This window comes from Motacilla alba, chromosome 6 (assembly GCF_015832195.1).
Source record: "Motacilla alba alba isolate MOTALB_02 chromosome 6, Motacilla_alba_V1.0_pri, whole genome shotgun sequence".
Taxonomy (NCBI): domain Eukaryota; kingdom Metazoa; phylum Chordata; class Aves; order Passeriformes; family Motacillidae; genus Motacilla; species Motacilla alba.
In genome coordinates, this window is record NC_052021.1 from 2412923 (window position 1) to 2433360 (window position 20438).

Below are 20438 nucleotides of genomic sequence, written 5' to 3' on the forward strand. Positions count from 1 at the left end.
TCCTCATGCCACGTTTCCTTACCTCGAGCTCCTTGGCACGGCCCACGCTGAGCAGCAGATGTGGCTTCTCCCAGGCACTGTGATTACCTCCCTGCTGCTCTCTGCAATTCCCTATCAATTATCCCTCCCCTTTTTGCAGGGGATCACCCACAGCTCATGGCTCAGAGGCCTGGCAGCATCCACCCCCAGATCATGGCATTCCCACCAGCATTCCCTGCTTTATGCCCAGACCTGGTTCTCACCCGATTTGCATCTGCATTGATTTTTCTCCTCACTTATTAACCTTCCTTAGCTGCGTGCCACCAAAACCAAAGGATAAATCCCCTTTTTGCTGCCACAGGAATGCTCTCCACACCTACCTGCATGTCATCTGGGGATGTTCCACTGGACAAGCTCTCCAAGCAGTGATCTCAGGGCTCCTTCACCCAGCCCTTGCCAGGGATTTCTCTGAGTCTGCAATCCAAGCTGGGAGAGAAGGATGACCAGAAGGAAAAATGCAAGCTGAGACTGCAGGCATCGGTGCGCCTCCAAGAGAAATCATTCCAGACACCAGCAGTTGCACAGGATCAGGAATTCTCTTTATTAGCAACAGTACCAGCTAATTAGGCTCTCCCTCCAGAGGAATTTGGTCTGTAACAAGGAGAGGAGGAGCAGAGATGCAAAGCAGTAAGAAAACCAAGCCAAATCTCATCATTCCTGGGACTGGGGTGGAAATGCAGAGGTTGAAGACGAGCCCACTGAAGGCCACAAAGGGAATTTTGGGTTGCCAACACCAGGCTAGGTTGGGCTTTTTGACCAACTGCTGCACTATTCCAGCACCGGGGAGGGGATGGGAGCACTGACCCCCAGGAGGGGCTCCCAGCACCCCGACCCTCAGCCTCCACACCTTTCAAGGCAGTCCCCGGCCAAGTGCTGGAGGCCAAGGGGCTCCAAACCCACCAAAGGGACAGGATGAAGAGCCCACACATTCCACAAGGCTGCTCCTCACTACTGCACACCCCACACATTTTCCACTTGTGTCCGGATTTTACGTTGAAATAAAAATCAGCCATCAAGCAAAACTCCGTGTGCGCGCATTGCCGAGGGGCCCAAACCAAACACTGCTTTAGGGAAGGATTTACCTAAAAACCCAGCGTCCAGCACACCCACACGGCACCCTGGGGCAGTGACCAGCATGCATCCTGCTGTTCTCCCCACAGCCAGCAGCTCCACCACTCCGTGGGCAAGCAGGAGGTGCTGAGAGAGCTTGCCAGGAATGGAGCATCTGCTCCTAACCCAGCCTTAAAGGAACCAATTTCCACGGACAGCATCTCTGAGGCGTCACTGCACGGCCAAGCTCTGCCTTTACACCCTTGCTGATCAGCTCACCTCTTCTAGACCATAAATCCAGCCCATTTGAGAAAATAAATACAATAATCGGATTTAGCGCAGGCTGTGCTGGCATATGGGAGTTTAAAAGCCAGTTGTCTTTGGGTGGGCCATATTTTTGGGTGTCACAGTAGCTCACCCCTCTGAAAACATCTGGAGGCCATATGGTGCCTGTCTACATGAATTAACCATTCAGATTTCTGCTGTGAACCTCACACCAGGGCCTCTCTCCTACCCCTCCCTGGCTTTCACAGAGCTTTATGAACATGCACTGAAGACACCCTAAAAACCTCAGGTTAGGCCTGCTCAGCACTTCACTTGCCTTGGGGGTTACCCACAGTCACAGCAGGGAAAATGCTCCTCTCAGCTTGGCCAGGGAATAGTCCCCAACACTGGTGGCACCATGCTAGGAGGTAGATGATCCCTCAGTTCAATTTCATGTGGAAAAATTAAAGCAAGCAAAATTCCAAGCGGAGCATTTTCCCTTATATATATATATAATTTTTTTTCTGTGCAATGATTGTATGAAATCTGTGCAAAACTGTGCCCCAATCCCTGGGGCAGCTGCTACTTGTTCCCTAAGTGGGGAGAAGGTGCTCCAGGGCTCAAATCCCTTTTAGTTCAACACCACCATCACAGCTCAGTGAGGGGTGAACCCTCCCTAAGACCACCCGACCCCTGAAGGGCTGAACTCGTAACAGTGCAGCAGCAAAACCCAAGGTGCCCCCAAAAGCCCTGGGCTCAGCTTAAAACAACTGGCACATGGGTAAGGGATGGTGTCCCTGTGTCCCTGGTGCTTCCCTGAGCTCCCTGGGGAGGATGAGGCTGTTTTGGTCCCTGCTCCATTAAACTGGGGAGTGACAATGTCTGGCAGAACCTCCCCAAGCACAGGGGATGCCCCTTCCCAGAAGGGAGACTTTCCCTCTGCATCCCCCCTGGATGCAGCTACCCTCCCTGCCCAGACAGGCAGGCTGCCACAAAACCACAGGCTACCTGACTTTTTTGGGAAAAAAAACCCCAAACCCTGAATACCCAACAGCAGCACCACAAAACGAGGGCATCCTCCTCCTGCAGCTGCCCCCTCTACACGAGGTGCACCACGAAAACAGCACCGGCAGACCCCAGAGCCAGGCCCAGCCCGAGGTAAAACGACATCACCACCCCTGCTGCCTCAGCCAGCTCTTTGGGCACGATTTTGGGGCCGTAGACCATGACCAGCGTGCCCAGGTAGCCGTTGCTGAGCCCCAGCAGCGCCGTGAACACCACGGGGTAGATGTCCCTGTTGAATACCACGGTCCGGATGTGAGCCCGGGGCTGGTAGTTGCTGAGGATGAAGAGAGGGAGGAAGATGGTTCTGAGGAGGACAAGGGCAGGCAGCAGTTTGCTCTTGGGGCCAGGCACCTGGATCCAGGCGGTGACCTGCCTCCCACACCAGTCAGCAAAGTTGTACAGGAGGAAACAGGTGAGTGGTGTGAAGTACTTGGTGCTCCACGGGCTTCCCGAGGATTTGCTGACAGACTCGATGTTGGAGGAGAGGGAAGGGAAGATGATGATGGAGATGAAGAAGACGTAGAAGAGGCAGAAGCCGAGGAGGGCAGTCTTCTGCAGGATGGGGCGGAGTGGGGGGATGCCAGCACTTCTTGTGAGGAAGGAGGAGCTCACGGTGCCTCCTGGCTCTGCCTCGTCCTCCACAGAGCTGTCGGGGGGCACGGCGACCAGAGAGGGGCTCTCCTTCTGGCTGCTCAGGTAATACCTGGAGAAAGAGACAGAGGGAAGCATGGGGGAATGCAACTGAAACTTGGAGAGAGGGCAGGAGAGAAGCTGGAGACACAGGTATGCCTGCTGGACCCAGCAACTGCACCACACCCACCTCCTACAGAGAGGTGACCCTTGCACACCCACCACCCCCTCTCTGGACCCTCAGTGTTCACAGAGGGGACCCTCCTGCATGCAGGCCCTCGGGGGCTCTGGGGACTACAAGCACCAACCAGACCAACAGGTCACACACATCCAAGTGGCAGACAGGATATGAGGACACTCCTGGCTGGCTGCCTCCGGGTGAGGGCTCTCTGCTGACTCCACACATTTTGGGAGAGGCAGCATTGGGGGCCCTGGGAAGGCTCGGCAGAAACTCAGCACTCAGCTGAAGCTCAGTTTCAGCCTGTGGTTTCGGTGAAAGGGGAAGCACGGCTGGCGGCGGTGACAGGGCAGGGACCAGCAGGACGAGTGTCCCATGGATCCCCCAGCAATCCCACGGCAAGCCCTCTGTGGGATGCCCCGGCAGGCTGGCACACACCTGGAGTACTCCAGCCTGGGCAGGAGCAGGTACACCATGATGCAGATGACGATGAAGATGTCGGCGGTCAGGAAATAGGCCAGGGCGCTGTCGGTGACATCGGCCGCCGCTGCCAGGTCTATCACAGAGGCCACGGCGCTGATGGTGCCACCCATGGCCTGGCCTGCGTGTGGCAACAGAGGTGGGCACAGTGAGGGGTAGAGAACAAGAGGGGAAACCCACAAGCTCCTCTTCTGACATGCACAGGTGCCCAGGGAGCACTGCCCCACAGCCGGCTCAGGGTGCAGCTGCACAAACAACCTCCTCTCCATCTCCACAGCTCAGGCCCTTGTGGGGATGCACCACAGCCCAGGTGCCATCCTGCAGCCCCTTCCAACACAGCACAGCACACAGGGCTCAGGGCTTGCAGGTCCCCAGCCCTTTTCCAGAGTCCAAACCTTTTCCAAAGCCTAAACTTGGCTTTCCACCAGCACACATAATCAACGTCTCTTCTGCACTCCCCCAGATGGGAATTCAAGGCACCAGAGGCAGGAATGCCATCTCAGGGATGTGGTGCTTTCCTTCTCGGAGATAAACTCATTAAAAACACTCCTGTCTTGGCCCCAGGAAAAATTTCACCATCCTGATTTTTCCCCTCCCTTCTCCTCTTGGTTTGTCAAGCATTCCACAGCACATTTATAATGTTATCAATGCTCCAGGGAGCTCATCACTCACGGCTCCCAGCCTGCCCCTCATCACTCATGGAAATGCTGATCAGAAAGGAGCAGACAAGGCAAAGCTGCAGATCCCTCTGCTGGAAATGGCAGGGCAGGGGGATGTCATCTCCTTCCCTCCCTTTCTCCCTGCACCCAGCAACACTCCAGGGTCAGTTTATGGCTGTTTACAGAAACCAAAGCTCATGTGACCGAGCAAGTTTCTCCTTCGGCAACTTCCCTTTATCATCAGGGCAAAGTTAAGCTTCTAAAACAAACCCCCACATGACAAAACCCCCGGAGAAAAAACCGCAGAGCCGAGCAGGGAAAGTCCAAGAGCACGATCCCAGCGGGATCAGCCAACCTGAGAGCAGAGCCTGCAGGTTCCTCATGGGGAAGCAGCTGCTGAGGCCGAAGATGCTGCTGGAGAAGACGGTGGAGGCACTGCTGACCACGGCCACGCAGCCCACGGTGAGGGTGAAGAAAGGCGTGGTCCAGGTGGAGGTGTCCACCTTCACCAGCACTGTGATCACCAGGAACACAGCCAGCATGACAAAGAGGGACGACAGGATCCGCACACTGGCAGCGACCCTGGGCACAAGGGGGAGAAGTCACTCCTGTGCTTCAAACCACAACGTGAAGGTTAAACATGGGAGGGCAACTCCCGCGCTGGCAGAAGGGGCAAAGAAAACAAAGAGAGCTGGGAGGAGATGAGGAAGCAGCGAGGCAGGGAGCTGGAATCTGGAGATTAGCCATGCAAACCCACGCCTGCAAGCACGCAGGAGTTTGATGTGGGATAAGGAAGGGTACAAATGAAGGCAGGAGGCTGTTTGAGATATGAGCCAAGCTTGCAACAGGGTGCAGCTGGTCCACTTCTTATCCCAATTCAAGGGCTGGTAAGGCCAGGGCAAGGTGTTGGATGAGCAGCCTGGCTTGTGTTGACCAGTCCCCTGATGACAATAAAGGTATTTTTGAGAGGGAAGACTGTTTCCAAGCAATTAACCAAGGGATTCATTAGGAATTTATTTACTCAAACCAACTGCAGGCACTTTTGGAGCGAGGTGCTTCCCCCACTTCATCTCAGCTGGCTGCAACTCGGGCAGGGGCAAGGAGGGGAATTTTGGCTGCACAGGGAGGCTGAGCTCGGGATGCCCCATGGTCTCCACCTGAGCTGGGAAGCTGGAAAGAAGACAGCAGCAAAGCCAGGGAGAAATGTGGCTGGGCCCTTGGGATCAGAGCGACACTTACTTGTTGACAAGCAAGAAGTTTCCAATCAGGCACAGCACTGAGGGTATGGTGGAGGCAATGGAGATGTAACTCTCAAAATAGTCCTGCCAGGAAAACATAAACAAACCCAAAACAAAGTAAAAAGCGTTGTAGGGGGAACCAAGAAATGAATTTCAGGTCTTGAATATGACACAACAGGGAGTTATGGTGTAGGTGTCCACCTTGCTGTGTTGTAGCTCATGTTGCAAATTGCTCAGGGCAATGGGAATTCTGGGATTTGCCCTCCCATAGCCCTGGGCCATTTCAGGAAATCAGGGACATAAATACAGAAGGAAAAAAATAAACAGTGAAAGAAATAGCTGCCATGGTGCTGGGCACCATCAAAGTGAGTCTGCTCCCTCTCCCATCCCCTCGAGGGGCTTATTCCCATTTTTTTGCTGCAGGAATTTCAGCCAGCAGGTAGGATGATGCACACAAAGAGGAGGATGACCTACATGTCCACCCCTATCACAACAGGTTTTCATTTTCTGCACTTATCCAGTTACAGGGATGGGGGTCTCATCACATCCAAGCAGGAGAAGGCACTTGGCAGGTTTTCTCTGCACAGTTCATTATTTTTTACGGCTTTGCATCATTTTTAATCAGTTTACAATCACGTTCATCTCCTCTTCCCTATCAGGAGCTTCACTGGAAGCAACAGGAAATCTAATAATCACTCCTAGAGGGTCCAGATAGGCAGAGACTTAAATGCCTGTGCTTATGGCATCAGCTCAGCCAAGCGGGAGGTTCAAAGCTCTGTGGCCCCATGATGAATCAGGAGAAAAGACAAAGCAAAACACAAAGCTGGCTGCTAAAACTGCAGCTTATTTACCCACCTACCTATAACAAACCTCCCAACCATCCTGGGGATACTCAGTAAACTTGCTTAAAAAGTTAATTTGCTTCTGCTTCTGGGGAGGAAAAATGACTTTCTAATGCTTTGCACCAAGCAGACGCGTACTCAAAGCACATCCCAGGGAAATATTCATTCATCCCCAGCAAATGGGCTCACACCAGCAGCGAGGAGAGAATTGGGCAAATACTTAAGAGCCCCTGCACCACATTTTTAATGCAACAGCAGAATGGTGGGTGGCAAATTTAATCCAAGCCTGGACCAGTGGAAAAGATCAGGTTCCCTGCTCCTCTCTCCTGCTTGCTAGGTTTTAATCCATCTCCAATGGCAACTCTTCTCCCTCCTTGGGTTTTCCTACCCTTCACAGATACGCTTTCATTTTTGGCACTGCAGGACATACCTAGGTCTTCTCCCTTTCTGCTGAGCCCTTAAAATAAGCCGCAGAGCAAACCTGACATCTTCCTCCCGCACCCAGGTCTGACGGGGGAAGGTGTCATCCCTCAGCCACGGAGCTGAGGCACATAATGGGAGGTTTTAACCCCACATTAAATTCAAACATGCTGCCACCGTGCCTTAGAAAGCCCCAAACCAGAACAAAGCATTGTGGTGGCGAACCAACACAAGATGCTTTTGCTAAGGAGTTTCTATTCTGCTCCTGCCCAGCTGGAAAAGGAACCCCAGTCTGTGAGCGTGGCTGAAGGTGCTGGAGTGTTGCTGAGCATGGGGCATGAAATTAGGAGCAGAAAAGGCTGGAGCCAGGAGGTGGCTGTCAGTCAGAGGTGCATCCTTCCAGAGCCCAGCTCTGCGTGCAGGTAAACCCTCCTGCTGCAGCAGCAGGGCACAAACTGGGCTGACTGGTTTGATGCTGATCACACTTGACTGCCACCCAGCTTTTCCTTGGAGAGAGGAAAAGGCATCGCTCCACGGCCACGCAGGAAGAGCAGCAACACCTTTTCAGCCAAGAAATGGCTGATCCAGCCAGGAGCACAGCTGTGCAAGCAAACACCCGCTTTAACACACTTTGCTTAAACCCAGCTTTTCTCAAGAGGATCAGCATGATGTAGAGGCAGTGAGGAACATGTGGGATGCAGGGAATACGAGGGAACGCCATGCCATGTGGTGACAAAGCACCTTTCACCCCTCTCTGAGCGCCCTCACAGGCACAGACACAGATAATTTTGGTCTGCAGGCAGTGCAGGAGCTTGGGCACCTCAGTTTAATTCAGTTTCTTGCTTTACAGCAGCACACCTGTAGCATCCTGCTATAAGCACTTCCCTTCCTCCCCATCAAAAAAGCAGCTGACACTTAACAACTATGAAAATTAAAAGAGCTGTGGGTGTACTGGAGTGAGAAACTGCAGGTGAAGCACGGGCATCGCACGTGGCCCTGTGTTTATATAAAAACAAAAAGCGCCCAAACCACCTGAACAAGCTCTGCCGCGAGAGGAGGATGTGACGCAGCCTCATCGCTCCAAACTTTTTCCACAAAGCCACAAAGAAACAAACCCACGGCTTAGTCAGGGAGGCACAGGGAAATAATGCTGCTGTGGCAGGAGGAGCAAGGGAAAGCAGCCTTTCTGGGGACAGAAAGGGGCCATTAACCTGCCACCCCAAGGCTGCCTCATCCATCACCCCGTGACAAGCTCCTTGCTCCATATGCCAAGCCAGATGTTGATCACTGCAAGGAGATACTCATGGCACACCTGCCAGATTGTGAAGGACACAAAAAAGGCCACCACAAAGACAACGTGCGCTGTAGAAATTGCCCTATGAAAGGTTAAGCCCTATTTTTTTAGATTCACCTCAACACTTAGCAGTCCAAATACAGGTAAAAGGCAGAGCACAGAATGATTTGAAGCATCTTCCCTGTACAACTCTTTGTACATAAATACCAAATAAACCTTCCCCTCTGGTTTGCAGCAGGGGAGACCCTAGCAGATGTTCACTTACCCTGTGGGGAAGTGGAGGGGGAAAATGAGCCTGTTAGGAAGGAGAGCAGGTTATCTTTTCCACCTCCAAAGCAGCACTCACCCGCAGGTCTGAGGCCGCCTGCCCCGCCGGGCCTGGCTCATCCGAGCAGTTCTGCAGCTTGTACCTCCAGTAGTGTTTGGCCGTGATGAAGAAATTCCAGGGCAGGAGGGACCCGATGCCCAGGAGGAAAAATATAAGGTAGGCGCCATGCCAGCGGTCCCTTGGCTTGTGCCGGCTGTACCCGCTCCCCACGGCATCCTCCAGCAGGGGCTCCTGGTCCGGGGGAGAGCTGCCGGCTGCCGGGAGCATCGTGCTGGCCCGCTGGGAAAAACAACAAGGACATTGTCACACCAGGGCTGCTCACAAGCTGTGCCTCCATCTCCCTTTGGCCCCAGCAAATCACGGAATCACGGAGTGGTTTGGCTTGGAAGGGACCTCCAAGCCCCTCTCCCGGCAACCCCCCTGCCATGGGCAGGGCCACTAGCCCAGGTGGCTCCAAGTCCTGTCCAGGGACACTTAAGGAGTCATTCCAACCCCCCTGTCCATGGGCAGGGACACCTTCCACTATCCCAGGCTGCTCCAAGCCCTGTCCAACTCAACCTTGGACACTTCCAGGGGTCCAGGGGCAGCCAGAGCTCCTCTGGGCACCCTGTGCCAGGGCCTCGGCAGCCAAACGCTGGAGCAGCGAGCCGGGGATGGGGAGGCATGGGGAAAGGGACCGAGACTCGGCAGATACCACCCACATTTCCGCCCACAATTAATGATTAACCCGTCCCCTTGGACGTGCAGGAGTAAGAAATCTCGCTTAGCTCATGCCACGCTCCAGAAAACACCCAACAGCTGCCAGACCAACTGGGGCCCTGCAGAGCACGGCGCAAAGCCGCAGTAACCCCGCCGGCCTTTCGGAAACCGCTCGTAAACTCCTCCAGCAGCAGCCGGGCCGGGCGGAGCGGCTCCGGCCCAGCGCGACGCCAGCCGGCCGTGCCGAGTGACTCACACAGGCACACGGCATCACCAGCGGGCGCACGAACGCCACCGGGGCAGCGGCACCCACCGCGCCCCTCAGAGCCCGCCCGGGCCGGGCAGAGCGCGGGAGGGGCGGAAATGCCGGAAACCGCGGGTTTTGCAAACGAACGGGGAATTTCGGCAGAAAGGAGAGCCCCTCCCTTCCTCCCTGCAGCCTCCCGCTCTAGCCACGCGTCCCCGCTCGGCCCGGCAGCGCAGCACTCACGGGGATCCCGCCCGGCCCGGCCGCCACCGCCGCCTCAGGGCTGCCGGCCCGCCCCGCCCCGCCTTTCACGGGGAGGCCACGCCCACCCGCCGCAGAGACACGCCCTCACAGGGATTGGCCACGCCCCTATGTGTTTTGGTTACGCCCATCACCATTGACCACGCCTCTACCTGCCTTGGTCACGCCCCCATCAGGATTGACCATGCCCCATCCGTATTGGTTATGCCTATCACCATTAACCACGCCTTCACCTGCCTTGGACACGCCCCCATCAGGATTGACCACGCCTCTACCTGTTTTGGTCACGCCCCTGTCAGATTTGACCACGCCCCCACCCAGCTTGGTCACGCCCATCACAATGGACCCTGACTCCATCTGCCTTGGTCACGCCCCTGTCAGGATTGACCACGCCCCCCGTGGTTTATATTGGTCACGCTCCCTCTGTGTTGGCCACGCCCTCTGTCCCAAATTCTGCCCGGCTCCGGTGGGGTCTCACCCGTGTCCCGTGTGGCATCCCCGGCACGGGAATGAGCTCCAGAGGAGCCCGGAGCTGCTCCAGGGCTGGGCATGCCCTGTGTGGAGCCAGGCTGGGAGAGCTGGGGGGGTCAGCTGGAGAAGGGAAAGCTCCAGGAGAGCTCAGAGCCCTTCCCGGGCCTAAAGAGAGAGCTCAGAGCCCTGCCAGGACCTAAAGGGAGAGCTCAGAGCCCTGCCAGGACCTAAAGGGAGAGCTCAGAGCCCTTCCCGGGCCTAAAGGGAGAGCTCAGAGCCCTTCCCGGGCCTAAAGGGAGAGCTCAGAGCCCTTCCCGGGCCTAAAGAGAGAGCTCAGAGCCCTGCCAGGGCCTAAAGAGAGAGCTCAGAGCCCTTCCAGGGCCTAAAGGGAGAGCTCAGAGCCCTTCCAGGGCCTAAAGAGAGAGCTCAGAGCCCTTCCAGGACCTAAAGGGAGAGCTCAGAGCCCTTCCCGGGCCTAAAGAGAGAGCTCAGAGCCCTGCCAGGGCCTAAAGGGAGAGCTCAGAGCCCTTCCCGGGCCTAAAGGGAGAGCTCAGAGCCCTTCCCGGGCCTAAAGGGAGAGCTCAGAGCCCTTCCCGGGCCTAAAGGGAGAGCTCAGAGCCCTTCCCGTGCCTAAAGGGAGAGCTCAGAGCCCTTCCAGGGCCTAAAGAGAGAGCTCAGAGCCCTGCCAGGGCCTAAAGGGAGAGCTCAGAGCCCTGCCAGGGCCTAAAGGGAGAGCTCAGAGCCCTTCCCGGGCCTAAAGGGAGAGCTCAGAGCCCTGCCAGGACCTAAAGAGAGAGCTCAGAGCCCTGCCAGGGCCTAAAGGGAGAGCTCAGAGCCCTTCCAGGACCTAAAGGGAGAGCTCAGAGCCCTGCCAGGGCCTAAAGGGAGAGCTCAGAGCCCTTCCCGGGCCTAAAGGGAGAGCTCAGAGCCCTGCCCGGGCCTAAAGGGAGAGCTCAGAGCCCTTCCCGGGCCTAAAGGGAGAGCTCAGAGCCCTGCCAGGACCTAAAGGGAGAGCTCAGAGCCCTGCCAGGGCCTAAAGGGAGAGCTCAGAGCCCTGCCAGGACCTAAAGAGAGAGCTCAGAGCCCTGCCAGGACCTAAAGGGAGAGCTCAGAGCCCTGCCAGGACCTAAAGGGAGAGCTCAGAGCCCTGCCAGGGCCTAAAGGGAGAGCTCAGAGCCCTTCCATGGCCTAAAGAGAGAGCTCAGAGCCCTTCCATGGCCTAAAGAGGCTCCAGGAGAGCTCAGAGCCCTTCCCGGGCCTAAAGGGAGAGCTCAGAGCCCTGCCAGGGCCTAAAGGGAGAGCTCAGAGCCCTGCCAGGACCTAAAGAGAGAGCTCAGAGCCCTGCCAGGACCTAAAGAGAGAGCTCAGAGCCTTGCCAGGGCCTAAAGGGAGAGCTCAGAGCCCTGCCAGGGCCTAAAGGGAGAGCTCAGAGCCCTTCCAGGACCTAAAGGGAGAGCTCAGAGCCCTTCCAGGACCTAAAGGGGCTCCAGGAGAGCTCAGAGCCCTTCCCGTGCCTAAAGGGAGAGCTCAGAGCCCTTCCCGTGCCTAAAGAGAGAGCTCAGAGCCCTGCCAGGGCCCAAAGGGAGAGCTGAGAGCCCTGCCAGGGCCTAAAGAGGCTCCAGGAGAGCTCAGAGCCCTGCCAGGGCCTAAAGAGGCTCCAGGAGAGCTCAGAGCCCTTCCAGGGCCTAAAGGGCCTCCAGGAGAGCTGGAGAAGGACTTGGGACAAGGGATGGAGGGACAGGACACAGGGAATGGCTTCCCACAGCCAGAGGGCAGGGATGGATGGGATTATGGGAAGGAATTGTTCCCTGGGAGGGTGCAGAGGCTCTGGCACAGGTTGTCCAGAGAAGCTGTGGTTGCTCCATTCCTGGAAGTGTCCAAACCCAAGCTGGATGGGCCTCTGAGCACCCTGGAAGGTGTCCCTGCCCCTGGCACAGGGAAGCAACAAGATGATCCTAAAGGCCACTCCTTCTAACCCAAATCATTCCACGATTCCATGAAAAGCAGTGTTAATCACAGAAGCCTTAGCCTGGGTTTGATTTTTGTCAGAAGTCACCAAAACATCACCTCCTGAAGATGGGAAGGTGGGGAATGGGCAGCATCTTCTGCAGGATGGGACACGAGCTCCTCCTTTACTCCCCGTGCTTCCCCATCAGCACAAATTCCACTGCAAAGTCCTCGACTCCCCCCAAACTCCACTTTGACACTCACCTTGAGGGCGTGGTGTGACTGTGAAGGAAACCATCATTACCTCTTTTTTCCCTGTTTCTTTCCCCAAAGCCGTGTCTGGCTCCTCAGACATGCCCACGCATCCAACCTTTCATTAAAGCAAAATCCACTCGTTTTTTTCCTTTTTAATTTTTGCAGAAAGCCCCAAAATGGTCCAGTCAGGATTTTTTTTCACCTATGGGGGAAACATCCCAGATGCCTCCCAGTAGCCACCACCCATCTCCAGCCTCTGAGCCTTGAGGCAGAGCAGGTCAGATGGCCTTGGCCACACAGATGTCACAACAAACCCAACTCCAGGGGTTTTTTTCCCTCTTTTGTGAGCAAAACAAGCAGCAGCACGAAGCCAGCCCACAGGTGATGTGCTGGAATGGAAATGCTTGAGAGGAGCACGTGGGTTCCTCCTCATAGGTTCCCCCGGTGAAAAACGCCAATCACTTGTTTTTTAAATTTTAAAAGTTGAATAGTAATTAAATGGTTATAAAAATAGTAGTATAATTTGAGTAATAAAAATTTGGACAATTAGGATTTAGGGCAATACAAGACAATAAGAACAAAGAGTTACTGACAGTCCGGGTGCCTCTTTCTGGGCAAAATAAGCCTGAAAAAGGACCCACGTTAACAGAGGATTAACCCTTACAAGCAACAGCCTGCTGCATATTCATACACCTCATCCATGATGCATCAATCCCATTCAAACCAAGGATTCTGTCTGGGCAGTGTCAGCTTCTTCCTCTGAATCCTGACGGCGTCTGCAGGGCTGAGCGAGGCGGGAAGAAGTTCGTTTCTTCTGATAATGGAGCAATAAATTCTCTTTCTCTGAAAGATTGAGGTGTCCTGGGGCTGCTGTCTGGCGCGAGTCCTTTCTTTAAAAAAATATCTTACATACATAGTTTCTATTTTAACATTATGTTATAACCTAAAACTATATTTAACACGCTACTTAAGACAATTAATACAGCATAACTTTCTAATGTAACACATATCATATTCATTTTAATGTTTGCGGAAAGCCAATCATAAAATAAGCTTTTTTCACACTCCTCAGAGGTTTCTCCTTGGGATTTTCATCCACATTGGCATGCCGGGCTGGCAAAGCACCTGAGGAGATGGCACAGCCTCTCTGAGTCAGTAACTGGGCAGCCCTGAGGGACTGCGCTGATATTTCTGACCTGCTGCCATCTATCATGTCAAAAAACCCACTGCTGGACATGATCCTCCCTGAAGCAGGGGTCCCCTCGAGCCAGGTTTCATAAGCTCTTGGAGATCTATTTCACACCCAAGATAGCTCAGCTGCCTTAGAAGGCATAAAATCAGCAGGATGGCTCCTGTGGTAGTGCTGGAAACAAAAAGGTTTTAATAAAAGGCAAAATAACAAAACTCTTCACAGAGAAAAACCAAGCCAGGTGCAAGAGGTTCTTGCCCCTGGTAAAGCACCTCACAAAAGCCATTAGTTTCTTTGTTCTCTTCTTCTTCTAGTGAATTGCTCAGGCTGGACTTTTTGGCTCCTGTCCAGTTGGCTATCCTTGAGGTGAAATCCCCCAGGTCCTAGGAGGTGTCTTTTCACCTAATTGAGGAGAGAAACTTCTGGGCTTTTTTTCCTTTTTAAGGGGACAAAGGAGAGTTTTGTAGCACATTCTTACACCTCCTATCACACCAGCACAGGGGACAGTGACAGCCTGGCAGGGGGGACAGAGCCACCACAACATTAGCCACACTCTAGAGCCCCTGTGCCACAGCACAGCCCCCCACAGGGGCTGGGGACAGCTTTAGGGACACCCCTGTGCTGCTCTGCTGCAGAATAAACCTTCATGGGACAGCTGCTGGTTCTGAGCCCGAGTTTAGTGTGCCACTGCAGGGATTTGGGGTAGCTGTATTCTAAGGAGAGTCAGCAAAAAAACCCAAAACCGCTGGGTTTTTCAACAAGAGAAGAAAAGGTGGAATTGGGCACCAACTGGTCCAAGTTACCCATGGATGTGGGCCCTTGGAAAGACAGTTTGGTGCAAAAAGGGCCCAGAGAAAGCAGCGTGGGAGGTGGACGTTAAAGGAATTCAGATGTAGGGAAAGGCACAATTGGGAATGGCTTTAAGCTGATGAGAGGGCAGGTTTATATGGGATATTTGGAAGAAATTCTTCACTCTAAAGGAAGGTGAGGCCCTGGCACAGGTTGCCCAGAGAAGCTGTGGCTGCACCATCTCTGGAAGTGTTCCAGGCCAGGTTGGACCAACCTGGTCTGATGTTCCATGACAGGGGGTGGAACAAGACTGTCTGTAGCATCCCTTCCAAAGCAAACCATTCTGGGACTGTGAAAAGGTTCTCCCTCCTGAGAAGGCATCTGCCCCAGCATCCTGTCCTGGCTGGAAAGCCCATCTGGGAAGGCTGGGCATACTCGTATGGCTGTGTTATGATCACTGTGGTGGCAGGGCAGCAATTTCATCCCCATTTTTCCTCACTGGTTGCAGAATTCCCACTCCTGCCCAGAGCTTGGACAATGTTGCCATCTCCTGGTGACAACTGGTCTCGGTGAGCTGGATGAGGTGAGCGGCCCAGGCAGGGACAGTGGGCTCCTGGAACCTCCCTGCAAACCCTTCCGGCTTCCTTCCCTTGCCGAGACTTTATCAAGACAAAAGTTCTCTCTCCAGCCAGTCTGGATAGCTACTTTGCACATTTTTTCTATTTGTTTTAATGCATGGAACTACTTGAAATGCAGACATCGGTTCAAATCCTGTATTGGTTCTAGCACAAAAATGAAAATGTTTATGATGCCATGAATATGAAACATGCAACCTGTGAACTGTAGGCATGTCATGGACTAATTTTTATTTGATGCAACCTCAAACAGGTAATGTTTTGACCAGATATGTCACTGTCACTGTTATACTTTCTAGAAAAATCCTCTTGCCCAGGATTTTCTCCTGGGAAGCTGAGAAGCCTCAGCTTCTCCTGTGTTTTGCTGCTTTGGAATGTGGTTGGAGATTGTTTATCCAACATGAGAATTGTTTTGACTTAATGACCAATCACTGTCCAGCTGTGTCAGGCTCTGGAGAGGAGTCACGAGATTTCATTATCATTCTTATGAAACCCTCTGTCTGTATCCTTTCTCTATTCTTTAGTATAGTTTTAATATAACATTTATTTAATATAATATAATAAATATAATATAATAAATATAATTAATATAATATAATATAACATAATATAATATAATAATAAATTAGCCTTCTAAAAACATGGAGTCAGATTCTCAATTCCTCCTTCATCCTGGGGACCCCCGCGAATACCACGTCATCTCAGAATCTGGGCAAAAGTCATGAAGTGAAATCTTAATCATATCCAAAATCCCATCTTTACTCTTCTCTGGGCAGCAGCCTGGCTGGGCTGTGGGGTGACCTGAGCTGAGCTTCCACTTGTCAGAGTCTCCTGTCACCACCCAGGGGTAACTTCATGGTCCATCTCAGATGGGAAAACAGCAGGAATCCTCAGGCGCAGGGGAAGCCAAGTGGGATGCTGGAGGACAGGGATGCCCCACTTGCAGCTGCAGCTCCATGCTCCATTCCCCCCTCCCAAATTGTCCCTCCAATCCTGGAAGGGGCATTGCTTTCTGTAGGATATCCCTCAGGGATGGCAATGAGCTGCTGAGTGTGGCTTAGCCCACGAGGCACAGCTGTAGCCCTCATCTCCCGCCTTGGAAGCACCCAAAACAAACCATCAATCAATCTCCAGCTCACTTCCAGCAGGGACCCCGACAGCAACCCCCTCCTGCTGGCATGCCTGTGGCAGTGGAGCCCCAAGCAGGTTGGAGGGATGTGGCAGTCATATTTTCTGCAAAAATCCCTCTGCCCAGGATTTTTCTCCTGGGAAGCTGAGAAGCCTCAGAGAAAAAGGAAAACAATAATTACCTCATTTACTTCTCCTGTGTTCACCTGCTTTGGAATGTGTTTGGAAATTGTTTACCCACAGGTGATTGTTTCATTGGTTTCATGTGAATTGTTTTGACTCATTGGCCAGTTGGGGCCAAGCTGTGTCAGACTCTTGAGAGAGTCAGGAGTTTTCATTATCTTTTTAGCCTTCTGTGAGTATCCTTTCTGTACTCTTTAGTACAGTTTAGTATAGCTTAGTACAGTATTCTTTAATATAATATAGTATCTTAAAATAATAAATTAGCCTTCTGAGAACATGGAGTCAGATGCATCATTCCCTCCTTTTCTGGGAACCCTGCAAATACAAGAGAGGGATCTCACAGGGATCCCCAATCCCTGCAGATGCCAAGGGCAGCAGGAACCGGTGAGTGATGAACAGCAGAGTGGCAAGCAGATTAAGCAGATTGTTTCCTTTTTTTTCTTTTTTTTTTTTTTTTTATTAGACTAGGAAATATAATTTATTGCATAAAAATTAATTTGTTACAATAGGAATGCTAAACTTTATTTACAGTTCTTTAGTTTACAGAATAAACAGACGAGGGTTTAGAGGACGCCACCGGGCCCATCCCCTGCACATATAAATATGGAAACACATTTTGGGGCAAGAGATGGACACTGCCAGACCACGGGGCTGCCTTGCCAAAAATGCCTGGCTGGAGAAACCCCTGGGAGGTGTGGAGAGCTCCTGGGAGCTGGCACCCATGGGAGATGGAAGCAAACCCTGCATCCCCCCCCGCCCTGCTCCTGCTGCAGGTTCCCTGGTCAGAAAAACGGGGAGAAGCTCCCCAAAGATGCACTTCAGCCAAGCCAGGTGGCTGCTGCCTGCCCAAAGGAAGGGGAAGGTGAGCAGAGATGGAGGGGGATGGAGAGAGGCACCCGTGGGCAGGACGGACGGACGGACAGACAGACACACATCCCAGCACAGTGATCCATAAACCAAAGAATGGGAGCGAGAGAGATTCCGAGGTGACCTGAAAGAGCTTCTCATCCCTCAGAGAACCCCGTGGAACTGAGAAAGGAGCCCTCGAGACCACGGGCAGCTGGATTGATCCACCGAGTGTTTATTGCTCTCCAAACTTGCTTTTCCTTCCTTAGCTCAGAGGGTCTCAGAAATGGTCAAATGCAAGCCAAAGGATGGATAAGCCCCTTCCCATGTGACACAGGAGCTCTCCCAGCAGCAGTTTTCCCATCCAGCACAAGGGGAAAAGATCCCTTCTCTCCCACAGCCTTGAAAACCCAGCAAGAAGTGAACCCCAGGGACCCTGAGACACAGCAGGGAGCAGCTCAATGCTTTCCAGCAGGGCCTCAGGAGCTGCCCAGAGGAATCCTGTCATGTCCCAGCAATACTGAAAGCTCCTCCCGAGCTGCCCTGTGCAGGTGATGCTCTCCAGGCTCCCTGAGTGTGCTCCTGTGCCCAGCACTTGGTGGGATGACACAGGACACTGATCCAGGGCTCTGCAGCCCAGAGCAAGACATGCTCCTAATACTTCCACTGATGGAGAATCCACAGCCTGGCTGTGTGACCTAGTCTAATCCTGAGCTTACCACCCCTTTCCTATTTTATTTTTTTTAACAGACAAATTTCTAAGATACAGCACTCAGTGAGTAACTATTTCTACCTGCAGGCAACCTAAATTTTTTACCTTCATCAAGACACCGTATCTGTGTGAGGAACCTCGTTCCTGCCTACCACTTGATTACTTTCCACTCACCCCACAGCTTCTCCATCGTTATAAAAAGCCTATTCCAGGGAAAAACAGGAGCTGCAGTGAGGGATGGAAACCTGAGCACTGCTCACGATGCTGTCCCTCATGTGAACGTGCTCAGCCTGGTTAGCAGCTTGGGAATACCAGAGTATCCCTCCCTGAATCCGTGCTGAAATACTGCATCAAAATTCGGGCAGGAGCACAGGGACCTGAAGTGGAGGCAGTTTGAAGTGTCCACATCCCAGCCCACCAGCCCCTGCTCTCCCCTGACCCCTCCACACCCACTCATCACCTCCCTCTGAGCCCTAAGCCCAGGTTTGGGGTGCTCACTGCAAAATCCTGCTGGGTTTACAACATCCCTCCCCTTTAGCCTCGAGTCCGGAGGTTGGTGCAGGACTGAAATCTTTGGTTTGTACTGAAGTTATGTAAATGAAGGCGTAGTCATCCTAAAAAGCTCCCCCAAACTATGCCAGGGAAGAATTCATTAAAAATACCCATATCTGGATGCACTCTCCCCACCCTGAACCCTAAATACAGGGCAGCATCCCTCATCTCTCCTTGCAGGTGGAGTGGCACCTGTCATTCCCACTGCACGGGAAAAGGGAGTTTGCAAGGACAAAAGCCTTGGGAAGGGTCTGAGCTGGCCCTGAAGCAGAGGGGTGGAGAGGCACTTCAACCTCTGGACTCCCTGGGGGTCCCAGGACATTGTAAACATGTTTTCCTCAACTTGGATCACACGCTTTTCCCTACAAAAGTGTGTCCATTGAAATCTCTCTCTCTGCCACCCTGACCACAGCAATGCTCTTGCTCTCACACATCGAAAAAAAAAAAAAAGATTTATAAATCTGTCTTTTTTTTCTTTTTTTTCTTCTTTTTTTTTAAAAAGGACACATCCAAAGATCTGGATAATAAATTATTTGCGTTTCCTAAGAAACTTTTTTTTTTCCTTTTTTTTCTTTCCTATTTGCCTCGTTAAGCTGCCTGAAGCCTTTGACAGAAGTTAAGCCTGGATTGTATTCATCTCTTCAACGCAGAAATGCTATTAAAGGAGGAGGAAGGGAACCCAAAAAGAAGAAGGAAAAGGAAAAAGCCCCCATCCCGACTCGAGAAGCCCTAATTCCTCCCCATGCCAGGAGGAGGAGGAGGAATGCTGTGTAACACTTGGATTGCTTGTAAACGCTGAGGATGGGTCTCTAAGGCTGACAGTGATGCGGGAGAAGCGCCGGCCGCGGCCCCTCCCCGCTCAGGACGGATGTGCCTCCCCCTGCCATCGGGGGAGGACCTTTCCTCACCCCCCGTTTCGTCCTCCTGGCCCCCCAGCCGTGGGGAGCACCATCAGCAGTCCCCCTCTGTGGCCATGACCACCAGCATCTCGCTCTTGCCCATCTCCTCTAAGGCACTGGCCAGGGTGTTGAGATCGCCGTCGTCCTGGTGCTCGGCTTCCCACAAGTCCAGGAGCACCCCGGTGGGGCTGGCTTTGGTGGCAAAGTAGTTCAGATACCTGAAAGGGAGAAGCAGGAGAGGGCTGTGCTGTGGTGCCCCTTTGGAGATGGCAGGAGAGAGGATGGTGGACGTGTTTGGAACAGGGACTTGGATGGGAATGCTGTAACGCAAATGCCAAAGCCCTCGAGAGACCCTCTGCACTTTTTAGACAGGGCTGGTTTTCATACAAAAGCAATGTAAGCTTTGTTTTGCTGAAATTACCCTTTCTCCCTTTGGTCCTGGGGTGAAACCAGGTGGGAATGGCACAGACATTGTCCCAGATAAACAAGGGCCATTCAAAGTGACAGGAGACGCAGGACTGTGGCACAGATGGATGCCAAAATTGTTTAGGTTGGAAGGGACCTTCAAGATAATCTAGTTCCAACCTCCCGCCATTGTCCCAGGGTGCTCCAAGCCCTGTCCAGCCTGGATTTGAACACTTCCAGGGATCCAGGGGCAGCCACAGCTTCTCTGGGCACCCTGTGTCAGGGCCTCACCACCCCCAGGGGAAGAATTTCTTCCCAATATCTCATCTAAACCTCTCCTCTTTTTAAAACTTAAAATCATGTCCAAGGATAGAGATGGATATAACTATGCAGAGGTGTGTCCCAATTTATGGATGGACCTAAACAGCTGGACACAACCCCACTGGATGTCCACAGCTGACAGGGAGCACAGAGTGAAGCCTTCCCTGCACAGGAAGGGAGAGCAAAGCCTGGGGACACCCACCGGTCCATGGAAAGCTTCTGGGCAAGAAGTCTCCAGTCGTTCCCCCTGGAGTTGGGAGCATCCAGGCTGTTGCAGATCTTCTGCCGGATGGAGAGGGGGATTTTGAAGGCGTAGGGTCCCACCTGGGTGGTGGCGGAGGTGGCGGTGGCACCGCTGTGGTGGGAGCGGAGGGTGTCGGAGGAGCTGCCGTGCTGGAAGAGGAAGGACAGA

General features: G+C 53.0%; 2 protein-coding genes across 4 annotated transcripts in view; both read right to left on the bottom strand.

The window, feature by feature from the left end:
- Positions 1-1454: 1454 nt before the first annotated feature.
- On the bottom strand, positions 1455-9750 carry SLC29A3 (solute carrier family 29 member 3). 2 transcript variants are annotated; one of them, XM_038141483.1, is made up of 6 exons: positions 9677-9750; positions 8506-8766; positions 5605-5687; positions 4721-4947; positions 3665-3827; positions 1455-3121 (listed from the first exon to the last, which is right to left on the bottom strand). In XM_038141483.1, exons 2-6 carry the CDS (start codon positions 8752-8754, stop codon positions 2452-2454), a joined length of 1392 nt encoding a protein of 463 aa, XP_037997411.1. In that variant the 5' UTR covers positions 8755-8766; positions 9677-9750; the 3' UTR covers positions 1455-2451. The 2 variants fall into 2 exon arrangements, with proteins under 2 accessions (XP_037997411.1, XP_037997412.1); XM_038141484.1 differs by lacking the exon at positions 9677-9750 and adding an exon at positions 9046-9655.
- Positions 9751-16733: 6983 nt separating this feature from the next.
- Positions 16734-20438, bottom strand: part of UNC5B (unc-5 netrin receptor B) — a 57377-nt gene continuing 53672 nt past the window's right edge. For both annotated transcript variants that reach the window (XM_038141063.1, XM_038141061.1), the window contains 2 exons: positions 20229-20419; positions 16734-19518 (listed from right to left, as the gene is read on the bottom strand). In XM_038141063.1, the coding sequence (XP_037996991.1) occupies positions 19353-19518; positions 20229-20419 (357 nt within the window). In that variant the 3' untranslated portion in view covers positions 16734-19352. The remainder of the gene's footprint in view (positions 19519-20228; positions 20420-20438) is intronic.

Coding starts and splice junctions, on each gene's coding strand:
- SLC29A3 (XM_038141483.1), bottom strand. CDS start 8,754: ATGCTCCCGGCAGCCGGCAGCTCTCCCCCGGACCAGGAGCCCCTGCTG. Junction 4,948..5,604: donor AACTTCTTGCTTGTCAACAA/GTAAGTGTCGCT, acceptor CCTTGTGCCCAG/GGTCGCTGCCAGTGTGCGGA. Junction 3,828..4,720: donor CCTGCAGGCTCTGCTCTCAG/GTTGGCTGATCC, acceptor TGCCACACGCAG/GCCAGGCCATGGGTGGCACC.